This window comes from Euleptes europaea, chromosome 8 (assembly GCF_029931775.1).
Source record: "Euleptes europaea isolate rEulEur1 chromosome 8, rEulEur1.hap1, whole genome shotgun sequence".
In the NCBI taxonomy this organism is placed as follows: Eukaryota; Metazoa; Chordata; class Lepidosauria; order Squamata; family Sphaerodactylidae; genus Euleptes; species Euleptes europaea.
This window is the reverse complement of record NC_079319.1, coordinates 33,408,580-33,436,417: the sequence shown is the minus strand read 5'-3', so window position 1 is coordinate 33,436,417 and position 27,838 is coordinate 33,408,580. Positions and strand designations below refer to the sequence as shown.

Below are 27,838 nucleotides of genomic sequence, written 5' to 3'. Positions count from 1 at the left end.
TAAATTGATGCAGAACTTTTGAGAAATGATAGCAATGGAGAAATCAGGAAGTTTGGGAAAACTGGTATAAAATGTATAGCAATGGAGAAAATGATAGCAATGGAGAAATCAGGAAGTTTGGGAAAACTGGTATAAAATGTATTACAGATGGTACCTTACTCCCAATATGATAAAGAAGATGAACAAAAGAGATAAGATGGCCGGCTGGAAATGTAACGAACCAGATGGTTCTTTCTATCATGTATGGTGGACTTGTCTGAGACTACAGACCTGGAGAAATATACATCAAGAATTCCAAAAGATGTTCCAGCAAAAATTTCCCCTTGATGCATAAAACATGCTGTTAGGCATTATACCATCAGAACTCCATCCACAACTCAAGGAGTTATTTAAATATGCTACAACTGCTGCAAGGGTGGTCTCACCAAGGAAATGGAACCTATCGCTCCTCCCAGATATAGAATGGAAAGACAAATTAATGGAATATGCTATCTTGGCAAGAATTACCAATATGATAAATGTAAGTCATGATATGAGCTTTGAGCAACATCATGAGAAATGGGAATTATTCTATAACTATGTTGAGGCTCATGATTAATAAACTTTAACTGAGAAATTAGACAGCACTTAGTGGTATAACATTGTAGTTTTAACTCTATATTTAGACAATTATGTGGTGTGAGGAAACACTAAACCGCTATAGATGATTATGTTACTCATATATCTTGCCCAACAATATAAATGCAAAGTAATGTTGATTGCCTGGTCTGCACTGTAACTGCTACTTTTCAGTTTATTAACTGCATGACAGATATTTTAATATTTTCCCCTTCTTGTTTTCCTTCTGTATCCCTTTATTAAAATTAAATAAAGTTTAAAAAAAGGAGAAAAATATAAGAGGTATTGGATATTTAATGATTAGCTGAGGTTGGTATAAGTAAATATTATAAGACATTATTCTCAACTTGTAGTCTTTACACTGTTCTCCGTTTACTGTAGGCCTCTGCCAGACAAACTGGTAGTCTTGCTCTATAGCTGAAATTAAAGTACCTACATTTTCTTCGTTCCTCGCATGGATGTTATTCATTGCAGCATCAGACAGGGAAAGTAAAGATGTATGAATCTAACCTTTATGCCAGAGATAGCCAGCTAGTGGCTTTATTTAGCATACACATAAAATGTTCTGTGACCCTATGGCCTAAATTTTATGGTGTAATAGAAAACTCACCCAAATAGGCTACGTAAACAAATGTTAGAAAGGGAATTAATCTCTTTTGAGCTGCTCTGTTGCAAAGCATAAATATTCACTTTCTAACTAATAAACAGCTGTGAAATATTATCTGGCGCAGAGGACAATCATATTCAAACACATGGCAGAAGGCTTTAGGCTCTGAATTAAATATATATATCATGCTGTTTCCTTTTTCACCTGGTCTATCTTTCTTGGTCAGTTTCATTTTGCGTGAAAACATGCTCAAGATGTTGCATCAATGGAATCTTTTTCTGGCAAGACTTGCAAGAATTTTATAAATTTATTTCTTGTAAGTGTTGGTACTGTGAAGAATTAAAGGCATATTACTTCCACGTGTGGTAGACCTGTTTTCGGGCAAGAAGTTATTGGTTTATGGTGACAATTATGTTGACAAGCAGTCTTCAATATGTAGTTGTACTTTCTCCATAATTACTTCTATTAAATTATGCTGAATCTCTTCCTAAAAAACCTGGGCGCCTTCACTATATATTATTTCAGCTGCTAGAACAGAGCTAGCTAAAGTTTGGAAGGTTAAAAAAGACTCCAACACACAACATTCATAGACAAACGTAAGTCTTTTTTATTTACATGTTAAATTATTTGTATTGCAAAACCCCCCACAAATTTGGAAAAGTATAATAATTTGGATGGAACAATTGCTGTAATTCTTATGTGATATATATGTTATTGTGTCTTAAATTCATTGTAATGTTTGTGTGTGTGTGTGTGTGTGTGTGTAAATAAAGAAAACTCACCTAAATTTCACATATAAGAAAAGAAAATTGGCTTCAAAAATTGTGTGTGCATATGCAAGAGAGAGACCAACTTTTGATTTTACATCCTCATTTATTTATATGTAATTTTCTAGGCATGCCCAGGTCCATAATTTAAAAACCTTTACTTCTGTTTCACCCTGACTTGATAATAGAATCATAAAATCACAGAGTTGTAAGGGATCACCAGGGTCATGTAGTCCAACCCCCTGCACAATGCAGGGTCTCATAAAGTCATGATACATTGGGATGGGGGTTATTGTTAGTTTTATATAAGTAATAATTATATGTCTACAAATATGTCTGGTTGGATTCCAAGGATCTATTCTGCAGTATGTTCCTCCAGCTGAAGGAATCTTACCCTGACTCAAGAAGCTCTTCCGCTGGTGTAAAAGGCGTAACTTCAGAATCTTATCCACAGTCATTCAGTTGTTACCACTGCTGTTGCTACTGCTCTGGGCAGATTGCACAAATGACTATTACTATGAATCTCTGGACCTGGCAACATCAGTTAGAAAACACTGGAAATATGAACTTTGTATACACAACATAATAACACGTAGAAGTTAAAAGATAACTAATTTCATAGCTTGAAATGCTAAGAGTATTTTCCATACAAAGCCAAGCACTTTGATATTCCGTTGTCTTCATTGGGAGAGGATATAAATAAGTGCTCTAACCTACCTACTGAAATCAATGGGTCTTGGAAGCGCACTGATTTTGAACATATTATGCTATATGAAAATGTGTTTTTCTGGAAAGAATTGGTACAAAGGAAAAGCTTGCTGCATTAATTCATTTTCCCAAACCAGTAGGGGGAGTACTAACACTGGATTATAACATTTAAAGGACTCAAGGCTTTTTCAGATCTTGGAAGCTAAACAGGGTCAGCTCTGGTTAGTATTTCGATGGGAGGCCACCAAGACACATGTCGCTCAGAGCCTAGCTCTGCAGAAAACACTAGAAAGCCACCTCTGTTAGTCTCTTGCCTTGTAAACCCTATGGGGTCACCATAAGTTAGCTGTGACTTCACAGCACTTTGTGTGTGAAGTGCCGTCAAGTCGCTTCCAACTCATGGCGACAGCTCTTTGCATATACACATTACATATGGAATTGTGTATGATTACACAAACCTTTTGGGGAGCAATTTAGCTGCAAGAAAAGAGAGAAAGTGTCTAATATAAAATCCACTATTTTCAAGCAGAGAGCCACAAATTCAGACACCTAGAATAAAAAGCAGTTCATGCATTCACTTGGCAAGGATTGCCTGCACTATGGAGGAGTGGGGGCTTCTTCCCTGTATTATAAGCTGATGGGTAAACCAGATGGTTCACGCATAGGCCTGTAAGTATGGATGTGCAATGCATACGATCCTTGCACCTTAAGGGGTGGATCAAGATTCCCTATGAAGTACAAATTAAGATAGGCATTCTCAATATTCTTAAAATTCAGAATGGTGGCTTATTTTGTAACTAGTTGGGATAGTTTGAAATTATGGAATAACTCTGGTTCTGTAGGTCACATATGCATATTTTTACATCAATGTAAAGATCACTAACCCGGTAGCATTTTTTTTTACAATGATCAAATAGCAAACTACAATGGCTTTCCTTTACATTAAATATGTGGCATTGCTGTAGAACAATTTAATAAACTTCTTGGAGCTTTCTTGTCATTATTTTAAAAAGCACTCTTTTTAATAGTTTACCCTTTCATTAATTGGAATCCATAGCATTAGCTGTAAAGTGATTGTTTGAAGTTTTTAAATTAGTCTCTGAGAAACTTAATATTGAAACAGTCGGTGTTTATGTTTTGGCACAACCACCTGCCTGCATACATCTTGCTTTGCTCCAGATTCATTACAAAGAAATCATTGAACACATAGATGTTGACACTGACTGAGGCTGCCAAAGATCGTGGAAGTCAAGATCCTAGTACAACTGACTGCCCTCTCTGAATGTGTGAGCAATATCATCCATATGATACAGCATGTGAAAAGCATGCTGTTCTACTCCACAACTTGTGACAGAACCACACAAACTGCATTATCAAGTGGCAGTAATACATCACCTCAGGTTAAAGAGATGATATATGGGTGTGCTTTGATTGTGGGATCCTGCATGGCGGGGGGAGGGTTGGGGTCACTGGGGATGTGGGGGGAGGTAGTTGTTAATTTCCTTGCATTGTGCAGGGGGTTGGACTAGATGACCCTGGTGGTCCCTTCCAACTCTATGATTCTAAGACTTTTTGTGATAAAATGTGCAATTTCACCTCTTTTTGTGGCTGCACAGCTACACTACTAGTAGTATCATTTGTCTTCAAGAATTGTAATTCAGAAATTGTGAATCCACAGAGAGGACAAGAGGTGCTGTATAAGGGCGAAAACGCATGGTCGCTTTAGCCTCCTTTATTCCGTTTCAGCCAGGATTCAGCCAGGATCGAACACATACGTTTTGCCGAACATGCGTTTGATCCTGGCTGAATCATGGCTGAAAGGAGGCTAAAGCGAACATGCGTTTTTGCCCTTAGGGCTGCTTTTAGTTTCAGAAAATGCTCCCATACATTTCATCCTCTTTTTACAGCTCTTTTCCAAGCGATGTTTTTGTGACTCTTACCAGAAGTGGGTTCTCATTTGTCACTTATTTTCTGGCAAAGCTAGAACTTTGGGGAGGAGCTGTTGCTCTATGGTAGGGCATCTGCTTTGTATGCAGAAGGCCCCAGATTCAATTTAAAACATACATGAAAATATATATATAAATAAAAAAAACAATTAAAATCAATCCCCTCCCAGACATACATCATTACAACAATTTTTAAAAGAGTTCAAACAAAGAATTAAATATATACAAAACAGCTAAAATACGAACCACAAAGACATTGGTTAAGAAAGAGGGCTCATTAGTTGGCACCATGCAACTGGCCTATAGTTTTCCCTGGCACAGGTTGCCAGGGGGATGGAAGGAGGAAACACTGAAAGGCAGGAGGGTAGATAAAGGCAGGTTGGATGTGGGTGAAAAGGAAAGGACGCAGGAAAAGCGGAGAGGAGAAGCAATGGGACTTTCAGGGAAAGGAAAGAGGAAATAGTGGAGAAGGAACAAACGAGAGGTCCTTAGGCCTCCTGCTTGTTTTATTCAATTTTATACTTTCCAGTGGAGTGGCAGGAAGGAGATCTCTGGGGCATGATCTTTAGGCCTCCTTGTAAGCCTAGCAGGCAGCTATTGCAAGGAACCCTATTTAGGGATAGCCCATTTGTTTTGTTTCCAGCACCAATCCTGTGCCCTTAACTTCCTAGGGTTGCCAGGTCCCTCTTCTCAACTGGTGGGGGGTTGCTGGGGTGGAGCTTGAGGAGGGTGGGGTTTGTGGAGGGGAGGGAGGGTGAACTGATCTCTATTGCCTGAAGATCAGTTGTAATAGCAGGAGATCTCCAGCTAGTACCTGAAGGTTAATCAAAAATCACAGCATCTTTGACCATCACAATACTAAAAAAAGGGAACACAAATGTACATTAAAGCTTTTGTGTCCCCTTTTTTTGGTATTGTTATGGTCATTGGCTGTGGCTCAGTGGCAGAGCATCTGCTTGGCATGCAGAAGGTTCCCAGGTTCAGTCCCTGGCATCTCCAGTTAAAGGGACTAGGGAGGTAGGTAATGTGAAAGACCCCTGCCTGAGTCCCTGGAGAGCCGCTGCTGGTCTGAGTAGATGATACTGACTTTGATGGACCAAGGGTCTGATTCAGTATAAGGCAGCTTCATGTGTTCATGTCTCATAGCTGCTGTGAGTTTTGCTTAGCTCTCCTTGTGCAGCACAATCGTTGTGTTTTTGCTTCCTTTAAGTATCTGGAGGTTGGCAACCCTATATGTGTTCAGTATTCATTCAACAGGTGAAGCTTTCCCCACCACTGCCTATGCAGGACAGGAAAACTCCACCTTTAATTTCTGCTGGTCATGCTGCTGTTAAAGCTTTGCCAAGGGGAAAAAAAAAAAGAATGCTGGCAATGCCAGGCTCTGGAGAAAGAGGGGAGGGCTGCCAAAAAAAAAAAAAAAGACTGCAAAATATCGGCTTAGAAGGCGTCCCGTAGTCGATGCAAGGGCCCGAAAGAGCTTGACCATACCACACACCCCAGTGCCGGATTTATGTATAAGCTAAACAAGCTACAGCTTAGGGACCCACTCTCTTGGGCACCCCCCCCCCAAAATTTAGCATATATTCAACACAATTACTTTGATAAAATTACTTTGATAAAATACATATTTTGTTATGTGCAAATGGCTTTAGATACCTATTAGGTCCATAAATTACCATATAGCATATATTCAACAATTACTTTGATAAAATTACTTTGATAAAATACATATTTTGTTATGTGCAAATGGCTTTAGATACCTATTAGGTCCCTAAATTACCATATAGCAGTGGGAGAACATTTCAACCTTCCAGGACATTCTGTTGCAGATTTAAGAGTAACAGTTCTCTTACAAAGGAATTTCAAAGGGAGATTGGAAAGAGAAACTGCTGAATTACAGTTGATATTCAAACTAAAGTCAATGCATTTACCTGGGCTGAATACAGACCTTGCATTCAGGGCTCATTACCAATGCTGATTTCTCCACACCCATCTCTCCCCTGGACATCACAGACTCTTCTGCATACCACACCTCATCCCATCACGCCTGCTATTCACATTGACATACTGTTAACATTTACATACTAATGCTTGTCTGAATTCACTCTCCTCTACTTAAAGACAGCGACAATGTGTTGTTGGCCAAGGACAGCTGGATACAGAAAGGGCCCCATGGCCTTCAACAGCTTAGGGCCTCATGAAGCCTAAATCGGGCCCTGAGTCCCCCCCCCCCCCGCTTCACAAGCCGGGTGGGAGGTGCGAGGAACGCGGCCCGGCCCCTCCCCTCCGCCCCTCCCCGCGTTCAGGAGCCAATGGGCGCGGGGGATGTTAGCGGCGGGGAGGCGGCGGCGTTGCTAACCGCGAGAGGCCGCACTCGCCTGGGCGGCCGGGCGGCAGCAGGAGGGTGTCCGCGGCGCGCCATGGAGGGGCTGGACGGTAAGGATGGCGAGAGAGGGGAGGCAGGCGGCCCTCGGAAGAAGGGCCGTCTGCCGGACGCAGCCGAGCCGGCCGAGCCTTTGTGTCGAGGTTGGAGGGAGGGGCGGCGAGGGCGAGGACGAGGGGAAAGCGGGGGGAGTCGCTGCAAGACGGGCGAGCTGGAAAGGGCTGGGGAGGGGCGGGGTCCGCCTCACGCCCAGCCTTTGCAAAAACGCCCCTCTCCATCTCTCGCCCTTTGTTCGGGGTGGGGTGGGGTGGGGTGGGGTGCCTCTCTGGGTTCGACGTCACCTCCCCTCCTCCCTGGGTCGCTCCCTGTTACCAAAGCGCGTGGCCAGGAGGCGGGGGCGGGAGTTGCAGGAGTGAAATGCGACTGTCGGGGGGGGGGGGTTGCAGGAGTGAAATGCGTTAGAATGCAATGCATAGGGTGGAGGGAAGGGATGGGTAGGGAGTCCGGCGACAGGCTGTTCGTTTGGCTGGGCGGGTGTCACTTAAGACAGCTGCAGAACTTTTTTTAAAAAAAAATTATTATTCATCTTCCTATACCTGATTAGACTTTCAAGGGTGATGCTGGGATTTTCATCATTTCATTTCTTTTTCTTTTTAAAGTCTGGAACGCATCTGTGACTATTGGATTGGAAAGGATGAGAGAACCTGTTTTTTTTTTTTTTTAAAGCAAATGCGCTAGCCAGTATAGGTTTTATATTTCAATTACAGAAGTGGAAAATGCAAAGGAAAGCAAGCAAAGGAAAAACGACTTCAGGGTCATTTGCGGGAAAAGGCCTAAACCTTTTAGTCTTGGAATGTGACCATAGCTGGCTTCGGATATCTAACCCCCTTGAAGGAGTGGGGTTTGGCCAGGCTGCCTTGGCATGGCAGCATTCTTTCATTCCAGACCAATGACCTTTTATGGCTAACCTTGGCTGTTCAGATTTAGAGTTCTTTGCTTTCTTGTACTTAATTTTGGTATATAAAAATTAAAGTTGCTTAGTAGTTCGCCTTACTTTCTTGTCAGTATTTTTGCATTCTTATGCACTATGTATATGTAATATTAAATACTTTGACATTACAAAAGCTAAACCACGTGACCAGTGGTAGGGGGATGAAAATTACTCTTGTGTCCTTTTAGGACTACTGGAGTGGCAATTCTGGAGGGCTGTGTAAATCCCTAATTATATGAGTATACCCTAAAGGGTTGAAGTCGATGTCCTTTAAGTGCTTCTGCAAGTACCTCCTTGTTTAAAATTATACGAAAATAATTTATATGCATGTATACTTATGAAAAACAAAAAATCTGGATTCTTCTTATTTAGACGTGTCTTGCAAATAAAAACGGACTTTTAAAGAATACATTATTTATATTTTCCTAGGAATAAAAGCAAGAAAAGTAGTGACTGTGACAGTTAACAACTTTTAAGTAGGCCATGTCTCAACAGCATACTGCCTACTTTATATCTTGTAGTCCAACTCAAGCTGCAGTTTTTTTCAGGATGCTCTTGTGAAGAGTTGAGTATGAACAATTGGTCTTCAATTGCCAGTCTGTATGATGGCAATAATCTAAAGAATAAGGATCTAGTAAAGTTTTTGAAATAATTTGCAATATACTTTATAATGAATTTAAAATAATTAATTCAAGTTGAAGGATTTGACTCTCAAAAGCTGCAGCTGCTCTGGCAATCTGGTTTTGAAACCTGTCAGTGATACATTGGGCTAATATGCTGCAAAACCATTTTCCTTGATGGCAATTAGTAAATATGCAAATTTTGTTCAGATTTGGCTCGCTTTTCACTTCCTTTGTGTGACCCTTAGTGTTATATGCGTTATGATTTAGGTTTTTGCAACACTAATGACCACCTCCCTATTGCCTTTTTGAGTAATTTTGGGCTAGTTGATTTTCCGAAAGGCTTGTAGATGTTTTATGTTAATACTCTGCAAGCAAGGTGAGGCCCAAGAAGCTTAGAGCACTATAAATCTCAAGACAAAGGAGGTTACTGCACTTGTATTCCCACTGATGTATTAAGAGTTTGAAAATGTTATAAAAAATACTGTTCGCACTTTGTTTGGCCCCTTTAGCTGTGAAGATGTCTTCCAACCATTTATCAACCGTGGTATCCAAAAACCCTTTTAAAGCGATGTTTTTTTACAACATTTTCAAACTCCTAATACATCGCTGGGAATACAAAGTGTGGTAACCCCCAAAGTTGATTTTGAACAAAGGTAAAACTGATTTTGATGGGTCAGCCCCTTAGTGCTTTTCAGTAACTGAATGTGGTTTTACTTTAAATGCTTCAGAGAAAAACTAGTTATTTTTTTCTTTGATCTTTGTATAGTCAGATTTAGCCCCATCTATGCTGAGGGTAATATGCAGAATGGGGTATTCTCTTTCAAGAGCAAAAACGGACGGGAGGCTTTGCCTTGGATTTGCTGCTCTGTACATGCACATTTTCCCCAGCCAATAAGACCCCACGCAGAGTTTTGAGAATTCCGATGGGGAAAATGTGCATCTAGAGAGCAGTAAATCCAAGGCAAAACCTCCCATGCGTTTTCGCCCCAAGTCTATTTGCAGCTACTCCAAAAAATTATTCATGGTTGTTTCAATACCAGTTTATGAAGGAAGTCAAACCAATACGTCTTTCTCCCTAAACTGGAACAGAAGCTGGATTTTAAAGTCGGTATGGAACCCAACCTTAATAAAAAGTATAGACTTTGAATCAGAATACAAATATTTAATAAGAAACACTGATGTGTTAGAAGCACAATGAACCATGAGTGCAGGATTTGCACTCATGCTGTCATGAATTCAGCCCATGTGTTTGCAAATCACTTGCCATTAAGTGGGCTGTACATATTTGATATCAGGCCAATGCAGAATGGCCTAATATCACTTAGACTTCAGCTGTGTTATAAGCACAAAGCAAGAACTTAAGGATCATAACCCAAGCAGATTAGCCCAGTTTCAGATTTCAAATTATTTCTAATTTACGCACATCCTGCATACACGTAATTAACCATTTTACAAATGGGAACTACTTATAGTCTCTCCTTCAAAAACATTTAGGAGTAATCTGTATACCAACATCAGTAGCTATGTCTGTTATTTGTATATATCACTATGAAGCATTATTTTATATTGGTCTTATAAGATTCATTTTACAGCTATTGTTTGTATTACTTTTGTTGTTGTAAGGGTTGCTTGGTGCCTAGGCAAATAATGTCTCTTCTCATGAATAGACAATGTAGATCCATTCACTGTGGCTGTGATCTAGGATCAGTAATAGACTGTTTATATGAAAAGAAGAAGGGAAGTGCCCCAGAAAACCTTCAAAATAAATAATGGTACAAAGCAGTGAAATCGCTGAGTGTATGTGTTAAAGCTACATACTTTTCTGAAGTAAGGGTGTATATAGTACAGTAGAATTTTCAGTTTTCTAGGAGTCAATTGTAAAAAAGATCCTGGATTTTTCCCATATAATATTTTCTTACCTGACCTGATTTCATCAGATCAGATCTCGGAAGCTAAGCAGGGTCAGCCCTGATTGGTGTTTAGTTGGGAGACCACAAAGGAATAGCAGGGTTGCTATGCAGAGGCAGGCAATGCCAACCATTTCTGAATGTCTCTGGTCTTGAAAACCCTATGGGGTGGCTGTGAGTCAGCTGCGACTTGATGGCATATATATATGTTCATAACATTCATATTAGGAAGTTGCTCAGCTTGTCCTTTTGTATTAGCAAGACTAAAATCAACAGTTTTAGAAACTATACTGAGAGAGAAAAATAATTGAAGAGTTCAGAAAAGTTGTTTCTTCTAGCTTTTCCAAGGATTGCTGGCTTCCATTGGCCTTTTGCTGACCCTCTCCAATGGCACCCCCACCCCTCACCAACATTTCAGAGTGAGCTTGAGCTGATTTCCTGTTTTGGGGTCAGCCAGGGATTTTTTGTGCTCTCACACAATTGGCTTCAAGCTTTGGGGGTGGGGGTCACCTACAGTACTTCCAAGATTGCGGGAGTGGACCTGTCGAGGTGCTGTGTGGGCCAGTAGCCTGAGGTTTTATGTTCATGGATGGCAGTTGATTTGTACGACTAAAGTGTAGGTGAGCCCTCTGAGGCTTCAATAATAGGGTGAAGGGGCAATGTGATGTCTTCCTGAAACTGGAACCCCTTTAGGGCTGCTATTATCCCTGACCCATAGGCCTTGCAGCTAGGGAGAAGGGACATACATACTTCTCTCAAGCATCAGTAAATGCTTGGCAAGGAGGATCCTTGGGTGGTGTGCAACTTGACTGCTCAGAGCTTGGAGCCGGAGGGCCTTGCCCTGAATACTTGCATAGACAGTGGTGGCCTGATTCTTCTCCACCCCATCATTTGCCTGCGCTGTGATGGTCTGAGTTTTGCCCTTGGATGCTGCAGACCTTGGCACTTGATTATCTCAGACATTTGTGTCAGCTGCCTGTAGTTCAGTGATTTTCAACATTTCCAGGCCCATGACTTGTCTTTAATATTCAGGCGGCGCTATAAGACCCACTAATCTGCAAACTCAAATAGAAGTGGGTCCCATTCTGCATGTGTGTGCAAAGCATCAGAGGACTGGCTGGCAGAGTGTGTTGGGGTCAGGCCAGGCTCTGCAGTGCAGGGAGGGTGGGGTGGTGGTGGCCTCTGAACCTGTCTGTGCTAAAAGGGAATTCTCTCCACTGTTGAGTGTATTTGCTTTGTCATGCTGCTTCTCTCAAGCAAGCGTGCAACTAGGAGAAGGCAGTGTGGTGTCCTTGTTCTCTGTACGTGCACACCTAGCAGGAAATTCTTCCAAAACCCAGGAAAAATGTGGTGGTTCTGTAGAGGATCCATAACCCATAGGTTGAAGACTACTACAGAAATGCATATGATGGTAGTATGCCATTGAATAACAGTGTTACCAAGTTTAACTTGCTATCCAAATATGCTACCAGTCCAGTAGTGACTGTATGAAACAGTGTCCAAATAACATCTTTACATTTGTTCACTACAAAATTCTTTGTTTTCTATTTTCATTTTTCATTTTTTACTGCCTCTCAGATAGCAAAAACAAAGATATGGGTGCTAACGGTACAGCAGTTTGCAGCTCTTGCTCTTCCTTCAGTATTTGCAATTTTGCTTGTAGAAAATTAAGGTATTTATACATTTGAATTTTGTAAATATACCAAATAGTCAATTTTATATTCTAACTGAGTTATAACTTGCATAAATGATGAAATTTATGTTGCTAACACAGTAAAATAGGGGTAGACTTAATAAGAGAGTAAGCATTCCATAGGTAGATAAAGCATCCCCCCCCCCAAAAAAAAAAATTGCAGAAATTTGTCAAGGCCTTGCAGTGGTGACATCCATGGTGTAGTAGATCTATTATGTAAGACATTACTTGGCTTAAGAGGGATTTCACACTGATGTAAGGCTACATGTATACAATATCAATGTTAATATTCCCTACAGTAATAGATGCTGAATTTCATTGGAAATGTAGACTGCATAATTATATAGATAAGACCAACAATATGACTGATTCCACCTAGTCAACATATCTGTTCAGGGTTCCATCACCCTAAGAAGGTTAGGAAAAGGGATTGAGATTCCAAAAGGACAAAGAAGGGAAAAATACTACGAAGTATATTACACACTGAGCAATTTGAAGACACATTGACAGACGTATAATAGCACCCATCATACCAGAACATTGGACTCTGTCCTTTATTGTGGCATTCCCAATCTACATTAAGGGGTCCAGCAACACAGCCAGCAATAGTTCAGCAGAATGAGCAGTAACCACAGCGCTAAATATGGTCATATCATAGCCTGAGATCACACAGTCTAGCATAGGATTGTAGTTTGTACTACAGTGCACATACTCATATACACAAAAGGGGTATCTACAGTACAAAAAGAATCAAACTGAAAAGAGGATTCATACAACAACAGAAAAGAAAGGCAGCTGCATATTTTCATTCTAAGATTTTTCCAGAAGAACGCTGTCTAACGCTTCTGGATACACACCACTGGGGACTTCCAATCTGCAGCTATAGAAGTGGTACAAGGGAAGGTCCTGTAAAGGTAAGTGAGGGGAAGTGGGAAGCCATGCATTTCAGTATTACTGTTCCTTAATAAGGATCAGTAACCATCAGGCACTTACATCTGTGTTGATCTTTTTATCAGATTTTCAGCCAACTAACATGCAGCAGATGAACAAGAAAGCTCACAAGAGATGTACATCCAGCCATCTCTCAGAAGCTGAACTGTTTGTGGAGCACACCAAGTGAGTGTGTGTATGCTGTGTGAGGAAGGGGAGTGGTGGGGCTGAACATTGTGGGGAAGAGAACAGGACACCAATTTGAAACATTCACACTCACAAACCTTGGCTCTACACTTGGCCTTACTCCAGCTACAAGCCAGTGGCCTGCATAATTAACCTGTATCCTGTCTCCCTCCACAGGAAGGCATTCATTAAGTGTTTGAACTGAAGCACGCCATTCATCCAGAGCCTAAGTACTAGTACAGCAGCAGACTATGGAGCACCTTGCTGGCACAGATTACCACTTCCAGTAACCGATACATTCCTTGAGCAGCGCAGCTGTTTCACCCTGGTAGTTCAGGTTAAAGCTCCTTGAGGCAGGGGTCTATCTTTTTTGCTTAAATTATTTCATAAAACACTTATATACATTGATGGTAGTATGGTATATACATTATTTAAATAATAATATGAATAATAATACTTCCGTATTCGTCTCTGCTTCCATTCACTGAGCTCCATCTTTGGAACACATGCTTGATGAATTCACAAAGGTCCACTCCGAACTGGGGATTTGAGTTATCAGTAATGATTTATTGTTGAGGGCAAGCTAGATTAGATGCAGGGAATTCCATTATTAGATGTCCCAGCATTTTGTTTTTTAAAAAAGCAGTAGTAGTCACATGACACCCTGATTTGAATTGGGGAAGTGTGGAGTAACTCCCCAAGCTCTACTGGTTTTGCCAGTAGAAACCAAGTGGTTAGCCTTAGAAAGAAAAAAGGTGCCCATCTTCTCCTTTCAAGGCTAATAATAAGGAACAGGCAGTTTCAGTAGGTGGCATTGGTGGTTAAAGGGTTACTCCCGTTCTGCATGACTTAATTAAAATGGTGGCCTTGTATACCTGCTATTTCTTTTAAAAATATTTTTCAGAGTCTCATTTAGTTAGACCCTAAGTGGCTTGAGAATCTGGGCCAAATATATGCTGTGCAGGAATAAAGAAAAAACATGCTGGTTAAGCATCCACCTAAAATAAATCAGCCACACACAGGCAGATAAAATAACAGGCAAGGGTGGGACAAAGGGAGATCTTGGAATGCTGGACAAAATGACTGGGGTGGCGTAGGAGGAACAATGGGCAGCCAGGTAAGGAAGTCAGAATATGTTTTGCATTGATTCAGCTGTCCAGTGTATGCTAGTATTGACACAGCTGTCCAAGATTTTAGCAGGAGGCTTTCCCAGTCCTGCTTCTTGGAGTATTTAGAAATATCTGGGATTAATCTTGTGACTTCAGGCAAGCAGAATATTTGCTCTGCCACTTAAGTGTGACCTTTTCAGATGTGATCAGGGAGCTGTACATGGAACAGGTGGAAGCCAGCGAAGATTGTATATCACAAACTATGTCTTCTGATGTCCATATGAGGTTACTACGAACATCCTGGATTTCAGTTTTAATTCTGTTTTCAGACCAAAAGCACTTTTTTTTGCCGCCAAGTCACAGCTGACTTATGGCGACCCCGTAGGGTTTTCAAGAGACATTCGGAGGTGGTTTGCCATTGCCTGCCTCCACATCATGACCCTAGTATTTCTTGGAGTTCTCTCATCCAGTTACTAGCCAGGGTTAGGGCTGAGAGAATGTGACTGGCCCAAGGTCACCCAGCAAGCTTCCATGGCACGAGTGGGGATTTGAACCTGGATTTCCCAGGTCCTAGTCTCACACATAACCACTATACCACACTGGCTTTCAAAGTACATTGTAGGTATCAAAATCTAATTTAAATGACATTTAATATAAAAATTTCCCAGTGGTGAATTGGATGGGTGCTAAGCTGAGTTCTGCTATTCCTCTGATTACTGAAGCGAATTTCTTGCACTGCTTCCATGTTTTTCTCCAGTTTGGAATAGTTATTTAAAGGGCTAAATAAGAAATGTAGTTTTGAATTATGTAAAATGTATTACCTGAAGGTAATATTGCACTTAGAAGAGGAAGTCATACTCTTACTAGAGATGGGGACTCAGATCTTCTACTTCATATTCATTACAGAAACTACTTGATGAAGGAAACTGAAGTGAAGACTATTTCTTAAAACTATTATTTCAGGTACTAGAGTTTAGAGTTTTCCTGCTATATCCTTGAGTTAAAAGAAAAGATATTTGCGGGCATAAAGTCATTGTTCAGATTTTTTGTTCAAGAGCACACATCTTTTATCAGTAATGGGAAAAGTATTGGAAGAAGAACAGGACTCTCTCTCTCTCCCCCCTACCCAGTGGTTAAATTGAAATGCAGAGGGAAATATTCAGTTTCCAACGTGATTATTTGTTTTCGGCAAGTACAATTGCAGTCAGCTGGGCATCTGCCCAGATCAATAGTGGAAGGATAGGAACACTGAAAGGAAATATAGTGCTGCTATGGTTCTAACAATAGGTAATCGTTGTGTATCCTACAATACTGTCTATTACCATTCTTCCATGAGTGCATAACAAGTGCCTCTAATCAGCTGAGAGGCACTAGCATTCATTAAACTTTTGAAAGGATGACATTTCTTATTTATATCAGTGTTAATACTATGAAGCATCTGTTTATGGGAAATTATTTACTAACACATTCTTTGAAAATTAACCAACTAGTTAAGCAAACTAAGCCATAGGGATGCGCACAAAAAAACCCAGTATTTTTCAGATTTGGGTATATTGGACCCAAAAAATATCAATATTCCCAAATTCCAATGTGTGTTTGTGTATCCAAATGCACACACCTACTAAGCTGTTCTACTGATCATACAGTAGGATACTAGGAAGCATGTCTTCCGGGGAGCTTGGTTATTTAAAGGGTGGGGCCAGCCTACTTATTATTGTCTTGAGGCCTCATTTAACCTTTTTTAAAAATTCTGTTTCAGTTTAATTTTAATCAAAAGATTATTGTGTTTGTGAGATGCTGTCCATGGAGAGCCAGCATGATGTAGTGGTTAAGAGCGGTGGACTCTAATCTGGAGTGGGTTTGATTCCCCACTATTCCACATGAGTGGTGGAGGCTAATCTGGTGAACTAATCTGGTGAATCCTCACTCCTACACATGAAGCCAGCTGGGTGACTTTGGGCTAGTCACAGCTCTCTTAGAGCTCTCTCAGCCTCACCTACCTAACAGTGTATGTTGTGGGGAGGGGAAGGGAAGATTATTGTAAGCCTGTCTGATTCTTCCTTAAGTGGTAGAGAAAGTTGGCACATAAAAACCAACTCTTCTTCTTCTAGTCTGGATTATAGTGGATTGATAGTGGTGGCTTGATCTGAGGAGGCCTACCTTCTTGAGTTAGCATTTCTCCCTGACGCATTCCTGTGTGAGCCTCTTCTCTTTCACCAGGGCTATGCTGATTTATATATTGTTTGGGCCTGTTTTGCTTTCCTTATTTTCTTAGAATTCCTATGGTTTACCAGCTTGTAAATGTAAACTAGTTTTGGCCTTACATTTCATCATGAGTCTTTCTCTTCCTGAAGAATACAAATGTGTCACTGAACATCCTTCCAGTTGAGCAGCATTTGCAAGATTCCCAGCAACACATTGGTAGACTGGAGTTTACCTTCTATTCTTCACTCACATCTGGTGAGGCTATGTTCCATGTTCCTTGCGTTTCTCTTAATAGAGTTGGAAGGACATGGAACAGAACTATTCAGTGATGCTGCTTTAATACTTCATAATATACCTTTTGCCAGTCACTTAAATTTGAATAAAGCCTCATGAGCTTCCCCCCCCCACCATTTATTCGGTCTTGAGGCCTACCATATGATACATTTTTCCCCAAGCTTTGTTGTTTGGCACTGAGGGGGAGTGAAGGTTGCCAGTTAATCAAATGCGCCAAATACTCAAGCTTATTGTTGTGCCTCAGCCACTACCCAAATGAATCTACTAAGACCAAACCACATGCCATGGTGACAGCCCCACACCTGGTGGGACCGGTTTTCTTTCCCCCTGAAGCCATCTGCAGCAGGCAGACAAGTGGACCCGACACCCAGGAGGCACCCAAGGATGATGTCAGCTGTTTTTCCAACCTGAAAAGTACACATGGAGCACAATGGGACAAATAATGCCCCCCCCCACGGTTGTCTTATCATTAATCATTAAGCATTCTCTACCCATGCACCAAATTGACCCCCCGTATTCCTGGGAGGAATAGACTCCCAGAACATATCACCCTCCCTTGCTTGGTATTTACTTTGGGAAAATGTATTATGTGGTTAAGTGTCAGTCAGTGTATAAGAATGACAATATTTGGACATTTGCTTGCAGACAAAGAACTTGAGCATTTTGTGTTGGCCATATAGTTAATTTCCTAAGCTGTATTTAAAAGGATTTTTTAAAAAGATCTGAATTCTGACAAGGTAAGTCTGTTCTTTTGAACACAGGAAAAGGTCATATAATACGGCCTTGTTCTAGATAAAAAAAGTCATTGACTTCTTTCTATTCCTAGGTTAGCCTATAAATCAGGATTAGAATTGGAAGTTTTGAAAATAGATGTAGTAATTCTGGATATGTTTGGAATTAATGTAATTAATATTTTGGGTACACTAGGAGATGGTTCCTTGCAATGGCTGGGATTTTGGGGGAGGGATTGTCCCAAGATGTAGGAAATTTCATCCTTCAACTCCAAATCATGTTTACATAACAGTGCACATTCTTCGATTATTCATGTTAGAACCCCATGTACAGCCATAGAATCGGGCAGGAACCCAACCAATACTTAGATTCCCAAGGACTGTGGTTTCACAGGTTTCTCTCAAGTGACTATGGGATGACAAAGTGTCATGCTCTCTCTATAAGCCACTTCATGAATTACATGAGTTTGTTGTACTCTCATTTATAGGTATACTGAACAAGAATGTCGATTAATAATGTCCCTGGTTAAGTGATGAATGGTGAAATTGTTTTGCCCTAATCTGTGGGGTAATTTTGAGTCTATGTTTCTTTTAAGGTAATGGAAGTACAGTGCAAACTGAACATTTGTTACCATGCAAGATCTGTGGGAGGACTTTTTTCCCAAATGCACTAGTGAGTAGAAAATTGTTTGATTTTAATCAAGAGCAAGCATGTATTTTTAAAAGTGGAAATTGTTAATACCACGTTGTTTCCAATTCCTTGCACTCTGTAGAGTCATACACTTAAATGTTGATGCTTTTATTTATTCTTAATTTTTTAGACTTGCTTATTCAGAATAAAGTGAACAAATATAGAAGATTTAATCTGCCAGATTTTCCTTGACCATTTTTCATGATATCGATAGCTAGTAATTTGAGAGCGGTGATGGGGGGGGGGGGATCTTGTTCTAATTCCAAACTTGCATTTCTTTTTCCTCCCACTAATAGAAAAAACATGTTCCAATTTGCCAAAAAACTGCTGCTAAGAAAAGGAAAACGTTTGACTCCAGCAGACAGAGAGCAGAGGGAACTGATATTTCCATAGTAAAACCTCTGAAACCACGGGTAGGTACAGGAATGCTAGAATATGACAATTTTTGGCAGGCATGGATAATGTAGTTGAGTTACATGCATGTTATGGCTTTGGTGAAAGTTTATTTGTGTAGTCAGTCATGAAATATATCTTGAACAAATTTACTAACTGACAAAAAATGTTATTTTTGAAATAAACGAAATATAGGAGAAAAAAATTGCCAGTCTGATGTTAAGCATATTTACACAAAAGTAATTCCCATTGATTTCCATGAGCTTTACTTCTTTTTCAGTAGTACATCCTTAGGATTATTAAGTTATAGTTGAATTTAAGTAGTGCTGTTTATACTACATGAGACTCTACAGAAGCACATACTGAAGGGCCTTTTTTCCTTAAATAGTAGTAGCTAATTTCTATGCAGGGCCATGTATTAATGTGGATATTATCGCTTCTCAGCCTTTTGGCTAAGATCAAGCGTAATACTGTGAATATTTACTATATTTGACATTTGCTGTTGAACCCATATTCTGTGGCAAGGAAACTTCTGAAATACAGTGAAGAGAAAAAATATGTGTGATTCTAACTCATGTTGCTACCCAGAAGATTACTTGTCCTTTTGCAAGAAAGGGTTTACAAAACACAGAAGAACTAAGCTTAAATTGAACCAATTTCTGATAATGTAGAAGTTTTCAGGTTGCACAGAAAATGGCTTATTTTTATAGTAATGGTCGGAAGCTTGTTTACTCTTATGCCCACAAGGGTAGATTTCATATGATGGATTATCTAGCTGTTGCTAAATAACATCTAACTACATATCAAATTATGACTGAAAGCTCAGGAATAGTTCCCAGAGACTGGGCATCCCCAATCCTAACAACAGCAGGATGATAAGGCAGGTAGACAGGGAGAGTGTGGTCATTAATCTGGCATGTGGTAACTTCCCCTACCTAGGAGCTAAATATTAGGAATGCAGTGAATCTTGTGGTGAGCGTAATGAGCTGTCCCAAACACTGCTGAGCTGTTCACCCAACCTGTTACACTGCAAATGGACGCCAAACAGAAGCAGCCTCCCAAACATCTTCCTGAGCCTCAGGCCTTGCAGGGATCTACTGAGAAGTTTGGAGGTAGAGATCATAAGAACATAAGAAAGGTCATCAAGTCCAGCAGTCTGTATGCACAGTGGCCAACCAGGTGCCTCTAGGAAGCCCAAACAAGACAACTGCAGCAGCACCATCCTGCCTGTGTTCCAGAGCACCTAATATAATAGGCATGCTCATCTGATCCTGGAGAGAATAGTTATGCATCATGACCAGTATCCATTTTAACTAGTAGCCATGGATAGCCCTCTCCATGAACATGTCCACTCCCCTCTTAAAGCCTTCCAAGTTGGCAGCCATCACCACATCCTGGGGCAGGGAGTTCCACAATTTAACTATGTCTTGTGTGAAGAAATAGTTCCATTTATCTGCTTTGAATCTCTCACCCTCCAGCTTCAGCAGATGACCCCGTGTTCTAGTATTATGGGAGAGGGCTTCCCAGGGTAACTTGGATAAGTTATTGGGGACTGTGGTCTGTACTACTGTGTATACTTTGCTGAGGTTTGGATCCTGTTGTGTAATTTGCATCTGGTGAATGTTATGCTTTGCGTCAGTTCTGTGTTTTAGACTTCTGGTTGGTATTACAACCGGGATCCTACTTCATTGTTTATTGAATGTCCCATCTTGTTGATTGTATTGATTCACTCTGTGTAATTTGCCTTGAGTCCCAGTGAGAAAGGCAGACTATAAATAATGTAAATAAATAAGTATCCTATACCTGCAAATAGACCAAAACAGACTGCAAACAACCAAACAGCCTATGGGTAAATAAGCTTACCAGTTGCCGCCAACAGGTGTTTGAGCATCCATATTAAATATAGGTTTTATAACTATTATCCTCTTTCTGAGGAAGGACATAACAGAATTATATATTTAGTGGTTCTAGTTTAGCGTTGGTTACAGAGCTGAGAAATGCATTTGTATCAAAACACAAATGTGTGTGTTTCCCTTATTGGCTTCTTAAGCCAGATCCACCCAAGAAGCCATCAAACTGGAGACGAAAACATCAGGAGCTCATAGCAGCAATAAGAGCAGCCAAAGGAGTTGATCAGGTTCTTAAAGAAGGAGGGAAGCTGCCACCACCACCGCCACCTTCTTATGATCCAGGTAAGTAACGTGAGATGCTTGGTGAAAAAGATAAAAACTATTTCATAAATACTTTTCAAGAACTGCAAAATCTAGTTAGCCAAACAATATTATTTTGGATAATATCCTGACATATCCACTCTTCCTTTCAAAGTCTCACAAGTCTGGACTGAGTATGACTTGAATAACATGCAGTCCAAGACAAATCAACAGTACATTTTTGTGCTTTCTTTGCACTTCTTTTAAAATTGTAAGCTGTTTCATTAGCAACTGATGCCATCTAGAGTAGTGTGTATGTCTTGGATTAGTAGAGCTGTAGAGGATGGCCCAGGCTAGCCCAACCTCGTCAGATCTCAGAAGCTAAGCAGGGTCAGCCCTGATTAGTATTTGGATGGGAGACTGCCAAGGAATAGCAGGGTTGTTGTGCAGAGGAGCCCCACGGCGCAGAGTGGTAAGCTGCTGTACTGCAGTCCAAGCTCTGTTCACGACCGGAGTTCAATCCTGACAGAAGTTGGTTTCAGGTAGCCGGCTCAAGGTTGACTCAGCCTTCCATCCTTCCGAGGTCGATGGGGGTAAAGGGAAGATGACTGGGGAAGGCACTGGCAAACCACCCTGTAAACACTGCCTAGTAAACGTTGGGTTGTGACGTCATCCCATGGGTCAGGAATGACCCGGTGCTTGCACAGGGGACCTTTACTATGCAGAAGAAGGCAATAGCAAACCACCTCTGTTAGTCTGTTTCTTTGCGAACCCTACTGGGTTACCATAACTCAGCTGTGACTTGACAGCACTTTACACACACAGAGGAAACATTAAAAACATACATAATAAAAACATCTTTAAAACCATGCAAAAACACTTAAAACCAGGCTAAAATACACGTATAATACAATAAAATACACGTACATAAAAACCACCAAATAAGAGACAGGAAGGAGGGATCACTGAAAGAACACCAAATGAAACAAAAAAAAAATCATCACATGCTAGTAGAAGATGGCAACAGAGGGGACCGGTGAGTTTCTCTGGGAGAGAGTTCTAAAGTTTTGGTGCTATAACCGAAAAGGCCCTCTCCTTGGTAGCCACCTACCTAATCTCGGAAGGCAGGGGCACTTGAAGCAGGGCCTTGGAAGATGACAGTAGTGGTTGGGTAAGTTCATCTGCATAGTTTGGGGGTACTGGGGCTACTAATTGTGAGAAGAGTTTGGGTACGTTGTTTTAGGATGATGACGACAGTCTTCTCTTGCCTTCTCTTTTCTGTTTCATGTAGCTGTGTAGTTTATCCTTTGAATCGTTTTATGTAGATAGTAATGGATTTATTGAGGGTTAATAATCCTTGGCTCAATTCACACAAAGAGAAATAGTTGACAGTTCAGTCACTCACTAGGATCAGATGGGTTGCTTATTCTGGGATTCACACTCCCCTTGAAAGAGTAAAGGGTGCCCTTGGATCCAGCGTGGCAGCACAAGATGGTGGCATCCCAGGACGGCCTTTTCCATTGCTTCAGCTGATTTGCCAATGGGGGCCAATCCTGAGGAACTGTGATCTGGCCACTGTTCTGCTATAATATCTGCTAAGGTCAAATTGCTCCAATCATTTCATTGGTTGACACCATTAAAAGTGGTGGCTCTTACCTTTAAACCTCCAAATGGTCTGGAGGCCGGTTTACTTCCAGGAGACACTCCATGTGATTCCATTATCTTCAGAAGAACAGCAGTTGGCTTTTATATGCTGACTTTCTCTACCACTTAAGGAAGAATTAAACCAGCTTACAATCACCTTCCCCTCCCCACAACAGACAACTACCTCCCTGTGAGGTAGGTGGGGCTTTGAGAACTCTTAAGAGTGCTGTGACTAGCCCAAGGTCACCCAGCTGGCTTCATGTGTAGGAGTGGGGAAACCAACCCAGTTCAGAAGAAGAGTTGGTTTTTATATGCTTACTTTCTCTACCAATTAAGGGAGACTCAACCCGGCTTATAGTCACCTTCCCTTCCCCTCCCCACAACAGACACCCTGTGAGTTAGGTGGGGCTGAGAGAGTGTGACTTGCCCAAGGTCACCCAGCTGGCTTCGTGTGTAGGAGTGGGGAAACAAATCCAGTTCACCAGGTTAGCTTCCGCCGCTCATGTGGAGGAGTGGGGAATCAAACCCGGTTCTCCAGATCAGAGTCCACTGCTCTTAACCGCTACACCATGCTGGCTCTCCTTTCCAGGTTCCTTAACCATGGTTAAGTAAGCTAATGACTATGGAGACCAAATATTTTTCATCATAGCACCCATCCTTAGGCACTCCCTTCAACAGGATCTGCCAAACCCCTCACTACTAGCATGTACGTTCAGGGTATATTATTTCTGGTGGTTTTAGTAGATATATTGTTTGTATGTGGTTTTTATTGTAAACTGTTCCATTGGATCTAGTCCAGACCAAAAGTCAGACTGCAACACAAATTAATTTATTGACTTTATTTTTTTGTTTGTGTTTCATTGATTGTTGTTGAATTCAGATTACATCCAGTGCCCTTATTGCCAGAGAAGATTTAGTGAAAGTGCAGCTGATCGACACATAAATTTCTGTAAAGAACAGGCAGCTCGTATTGCTAATAAAGGGAAAGTGGTTACTGAGGCTAAAGGGAAGCTTCCTACTAGATCCCAGGTAAATTATGCTACCATCTAAACCTAAAAGTTTTTTCCTACCCATTTTGTCAATAACAGGTTTTGAAGTCAAAAACCTTCTTGCAGCTGAGTAACTTAACTTTAGACTTTTGTTTCTCAAGACATTAAAAAAGAAAAAATTAAAACAGAATACAGAGACACAGACAAATAACAATTTTATGAGTTTTGACTGCATTATTGTTTTACTTAAGAGCTTTGAAGGTTGGTATTTACAAATGAGTAATATATGTATAAGAAGCTATTTGTGCTCCTAAAGTATGGGGCAAGTCCAAGGACTGAATCAGCACAGTAATTGCTAGCAAATACTTTTCTACAAGCAGGGAACAGCAAGGATTTGCAGGGGGCATCTCATTTCCCCCTTTATCTTTCTAGTTTGAGTCTTAAGTATTTAAAGAGTTATTTGATTTGGTTTTATGTTTATTTTAGTACAAGTCGCCATCTGTAAAGAAGATGCCTTCCACGGGGATAACATCGCCAGCCTCATCACGTTTGCCGCAGCCAAGTAATATCAATAAAATTATCACAGATGTGATTTGATGTTACTTAAGAGGAATGCATGAATAGCAACACGGGGCAGTTCTCATAAGGCCCATTGTTGTTAAAACACTCATATGACATCCTGGTAATTTTAGGCTTTCGTGTCACTTCTGTAAAATTGCAAGTTTCAACTGATTCAGTTAGGACCCTTTGTGAGTGGGGTGCAGGTGGGGCTCACCACAAGGTGGAGGCTCTAGCTGTGTTCTTTGTCAGTATTCTTTGTCCAAAATGAGTATCAGACTAGAAAAAGTTTTGTGTTATTGCAGCTATATGCACTGCCTCTCAGGCCTCCCTGTGTGCAACCCTCAGTGGCTGTTTCTCTTTGTCATTTAAGGATACAGAATAAAGAAGGGGTTTCTCTGTTTGTGTCACAGGAAACAAGATATCACAGTGGTAGGAGAGAAACCAGAAGCTGTTGGGGCAGAAATGTGAATAAATGGATTTTTAAATTTTGAAAGTCTAACTTAAATGTGTTGTTGCCTTTCAAAACTATTAAATTTCAAAACTATGAAAGTTTCCAGAATAAGAGCCAGTGTGGCTCAGTTGCTAGAGTGTGGGTCTTAGGTGAGGGGAAACCTGGGTTTAAATTCTCAGTCAGCCATGAGTCCTTCTAGGTGATCCAGGGCACAAGAGACTATTTCCAGGGTCACTTAATGGAATTTCTCTTATGCATGACTTGTGCTTCATTTATTTAAGTCTCAGTTGTTCATCTGTGAAAAACGTTTTTTTTTTAAAAAAAGATACCTACTAGACACAGAAAATCTTTTCATTCTTGCGTCAAAAGGTACACCTGCAAACAAAATGTTGCCGACCAGTGGGCCTGTGGGAAGCAAAATCCAGAGTTCATCTCTAGCTCAGAAAAACTCAGTAAGGACAACAAGCCCACAGACAGGGTAAGTGCACAATTAGTTCTGTGTATGGTGAGTGGATTGTTAGATAATTAACAAATATGCTTCATTGGTCTCATTTTGTACGCTCTCCCCTAGCCCAACACTAACCACTTCAACCAGGGTCTTAGAGTTGCTTGGAGACAAACTCACTTTAATTGAGGCTTAATAGGATGCTGTTTACCAGGTGATGTTACTTACAAGCATGGTATGAAAAGCTTCACCTGCCCATTTGCACACATTAAGCCTCTGTTAAAGGGACTAAAAACTTTTCTTTCTCTAGGTTGTTGTCAACCATACTGGTTCTCTGTTAATTTCAAAGCAGATTCTGAAATCTGGGGATATAGATGTAGTTGCCAATACCCTATATACCTTGATCCATTTTACCTAGGGGACCAGTTCAGGGGTTTTTTTCCTTTTAAAAAGAGGGTGTTTTTTTTTTTTTGTTTCAGTAGTTACCATGGGTCTTGCCTAGAGTTGCCAACAGTGAGGAGAAAAAAAATGTTCTGCCCCTTCATTAGTGGCTTAATATGTACAGATGGGCAGTTGAAGCTTTTCATGGTGGCATGGTGATAAATAACATCCCATTAAGCTTCTGTTAAAGGGACAGGATGCCCTAGCTCGGCTGGACATCCAGAGCTCCACTGGGCCACATGTTGTGCACCTCACCTCTAGAAGTTTTGAAACTTTGTGCAGGTGCAAAGTGCATTAGTCTGACTGCAAAGATGACCCTTGAAACATAGCAGTTATAGGGAGACATCTTGATTTGATTGCCATGGCTCTCTTACTTCTAGATGTCAACTGGAATATCTTGTTATGGGTAGTCAAAACTAACTCCTAAAATAGTATGGTTTTTTTAAGTTAGAATATTTTTCAGTTTGCCCTCTAGGTGGCAATATTTAACTCTACATGGGAACCAATTAGCCGCTGGGGCTTTATAAAACTTATTTTTAAAAATAAAATTCGGGGTGGGGGGGGGGAAATATACAATTGCTGATTCTGTGATCAAAGACATTTTATTGCTACCATAATATATGTATGTGTTGCTTGTGTATTTTGAATTTCTTTTAATGGATGGGGGCAGATAAAAGGCCATTTTCTCATTTTATACGGGGAAAGGGAAACAAATCTAAAATAGAGGTGTTTCTGTGAAGCTACTGAAACTAGAGTCATTTTAAGCAGAAATCCCGGAAATAAGAAGAGGACCAGTATTATCTCTGTAAGGAAAAGGAGGAGACTATAGATTTCTAGTTATCTGACTGAAACACATAATTCCAAAGTACAACCTGCTCGCAGCATGCATACGACAGCACCAAGTACACAGGTCCGAGACCATGCTTTCAAGTTTTTCTTTGTTTGGTTCTGTACAGACCTAGCTCTGCTAGAGAGGGAGCGATATGTTTGGACTGGCTTTCATTCAAATGAATGAAGAACCCCTGTAATAGTTGGCAGCTTGAATACACATCTGAGCTCCTCTAGAACTCTGTATCTGAGCCAAAGCAACTGGTGCTGCAATGGTTCGAATGCCCCGTGTAATCCCATTTGAGATATGATACTTCTGTGCCAAGAGAAGTTGTGTACAGAACGAATTTCTGACCCTTGCCATCAGTAGTATGATACATGTACCCTCTACATTATGGAATGTCTGATAGATGAGGAATTTACACACAGGGCACAAAGCTGCTGTTTGAAAACATGGATGAAACGTTGCTTTGGGTTATCTTACCTGGAGTACATTGCCAGAGAGGCTGCTAAAAGGTTGCTTGTATAATTGAAAATGTGTGTGCTACTTTCTGTTTCAGAGAAGGCTGCTGTTTATGAGTATGTATTACTGTATGCGGTACCATTGCTAAAGAAACAAAGTTGCTGCCCCATTTGTGCTTCAAGAGTGGCCCACATGTACATTCACACTCATGCCTTCTCTGTTCAGAACTGCAATCAATAGCTCTCTGTCTCGATGGGTGGGTTCTGGAGGCAGAGATCCACCCTTGCAGATCTGCATAGGTTTACCTGCATCAGGCTGCTGATGCAGTACTTGATGCTGCTTTTGAAGGACCAAATGAACAGTCTATCCAAGATATAACGGGGGGCGGGGAGAGAGCAGGGTCCTTTCCAGGCCTATTTTGGCCTTTGAGGGAGGACTCTTGGGGGCCAGGCCTGACTAGGGTTGCCAGTTCCAGGTTGTAAAATACCTGGAGATGTTGTGGAAAATGAGGTGCCACCCCACAAGTCCTTGCGGGTTCTCTACCATGCAAGAGGGTCTTGGCCTAGTGGCTGGCACCACACAATCGAGCCATAGTTTTCCTAGGTAGAGGCTGCTGGGAAGGAGGAGAAGGAAAGCTAAAGACAAAGGGCTGATAAAGGTAGATTGGTTGTTGGATGGGAAGGAGAAAAGGACACAGGAAAAAGGATCAGCTATGAGGGCTTTCAGAGGAGAAATAGGGAGGAGGAAATGATATGCCTCCCGCAAGTCTTTTTGGGTTCCCGCTTGTTCCTTTTAATTTACTGAATTAATACTATTTTGTAGAGGCCCCATGAAACCACGGACAGGAGCACCTACCGGTATGGCACGAAACACTGGCATGGGCATAATGGCAAACAAAAGAAAATCTTATGGTACTGAAAGCAACTCTAACAGGTGGATAACAATTCTTATAATCCCAATTTTTTAAAAAAAGATGCTGGGTTTTTGGGAAATGTGAATACTTAGAACTGCATGAATGGGGTAGGGTTTGGAAATGTCTGCATTATTTGGCAGAGTACAGTAAGTCCCCTGCTTCAAACAGGTC

General features: G+C 40.9%; 1 protein-coding gene across 1 annotated transcript in view; it reads left to right on the top strand.

The window, feature by feature from the left end:
* The first annotated feature begins 7,042 nt into the window (after positions 1-7,042).
* ZC2HC1A (zinc finger C2HC-type containing 1A) overlaps positions 7,043-27,838 on the top strand; it is a 31,554-nt gene continuing 10,758 nt past the window's right edge. Inside the window, exons 1-8 of the mRNA XM_056854347.1 lie at positions 7,043-7,082; positions 18,295-18,371; positions 18,686-18,802; positions 20,833-20,974; positions 23,457-23,605; positions 24,052-24,127; positions 24,947-25,055; positions 27,577-27,687. Of these exons, the coding sequence (XP_056710325.1) occupies positions 7,067-7,082; positions 18,295-18,371; positions 18,686-18,802; positions 20,833-20,974; positions 23,457-23,605; positions 24,052-24,127; positions 24,947-25,055; positions 27,577-27,687 (797 nt within the window). The 5' untranslated portion in view covers positions 7,043-7,066. The remainder of the gene's footprint in view (positions 7,083-18,294; positions 18,372-18,685; positions 18,803-20,832; positions 20,975-23,456; positions 23,606-24,051; positions 24,128-24,946; positions 25,056-27,576; positions 27,688-27,838) is intronic.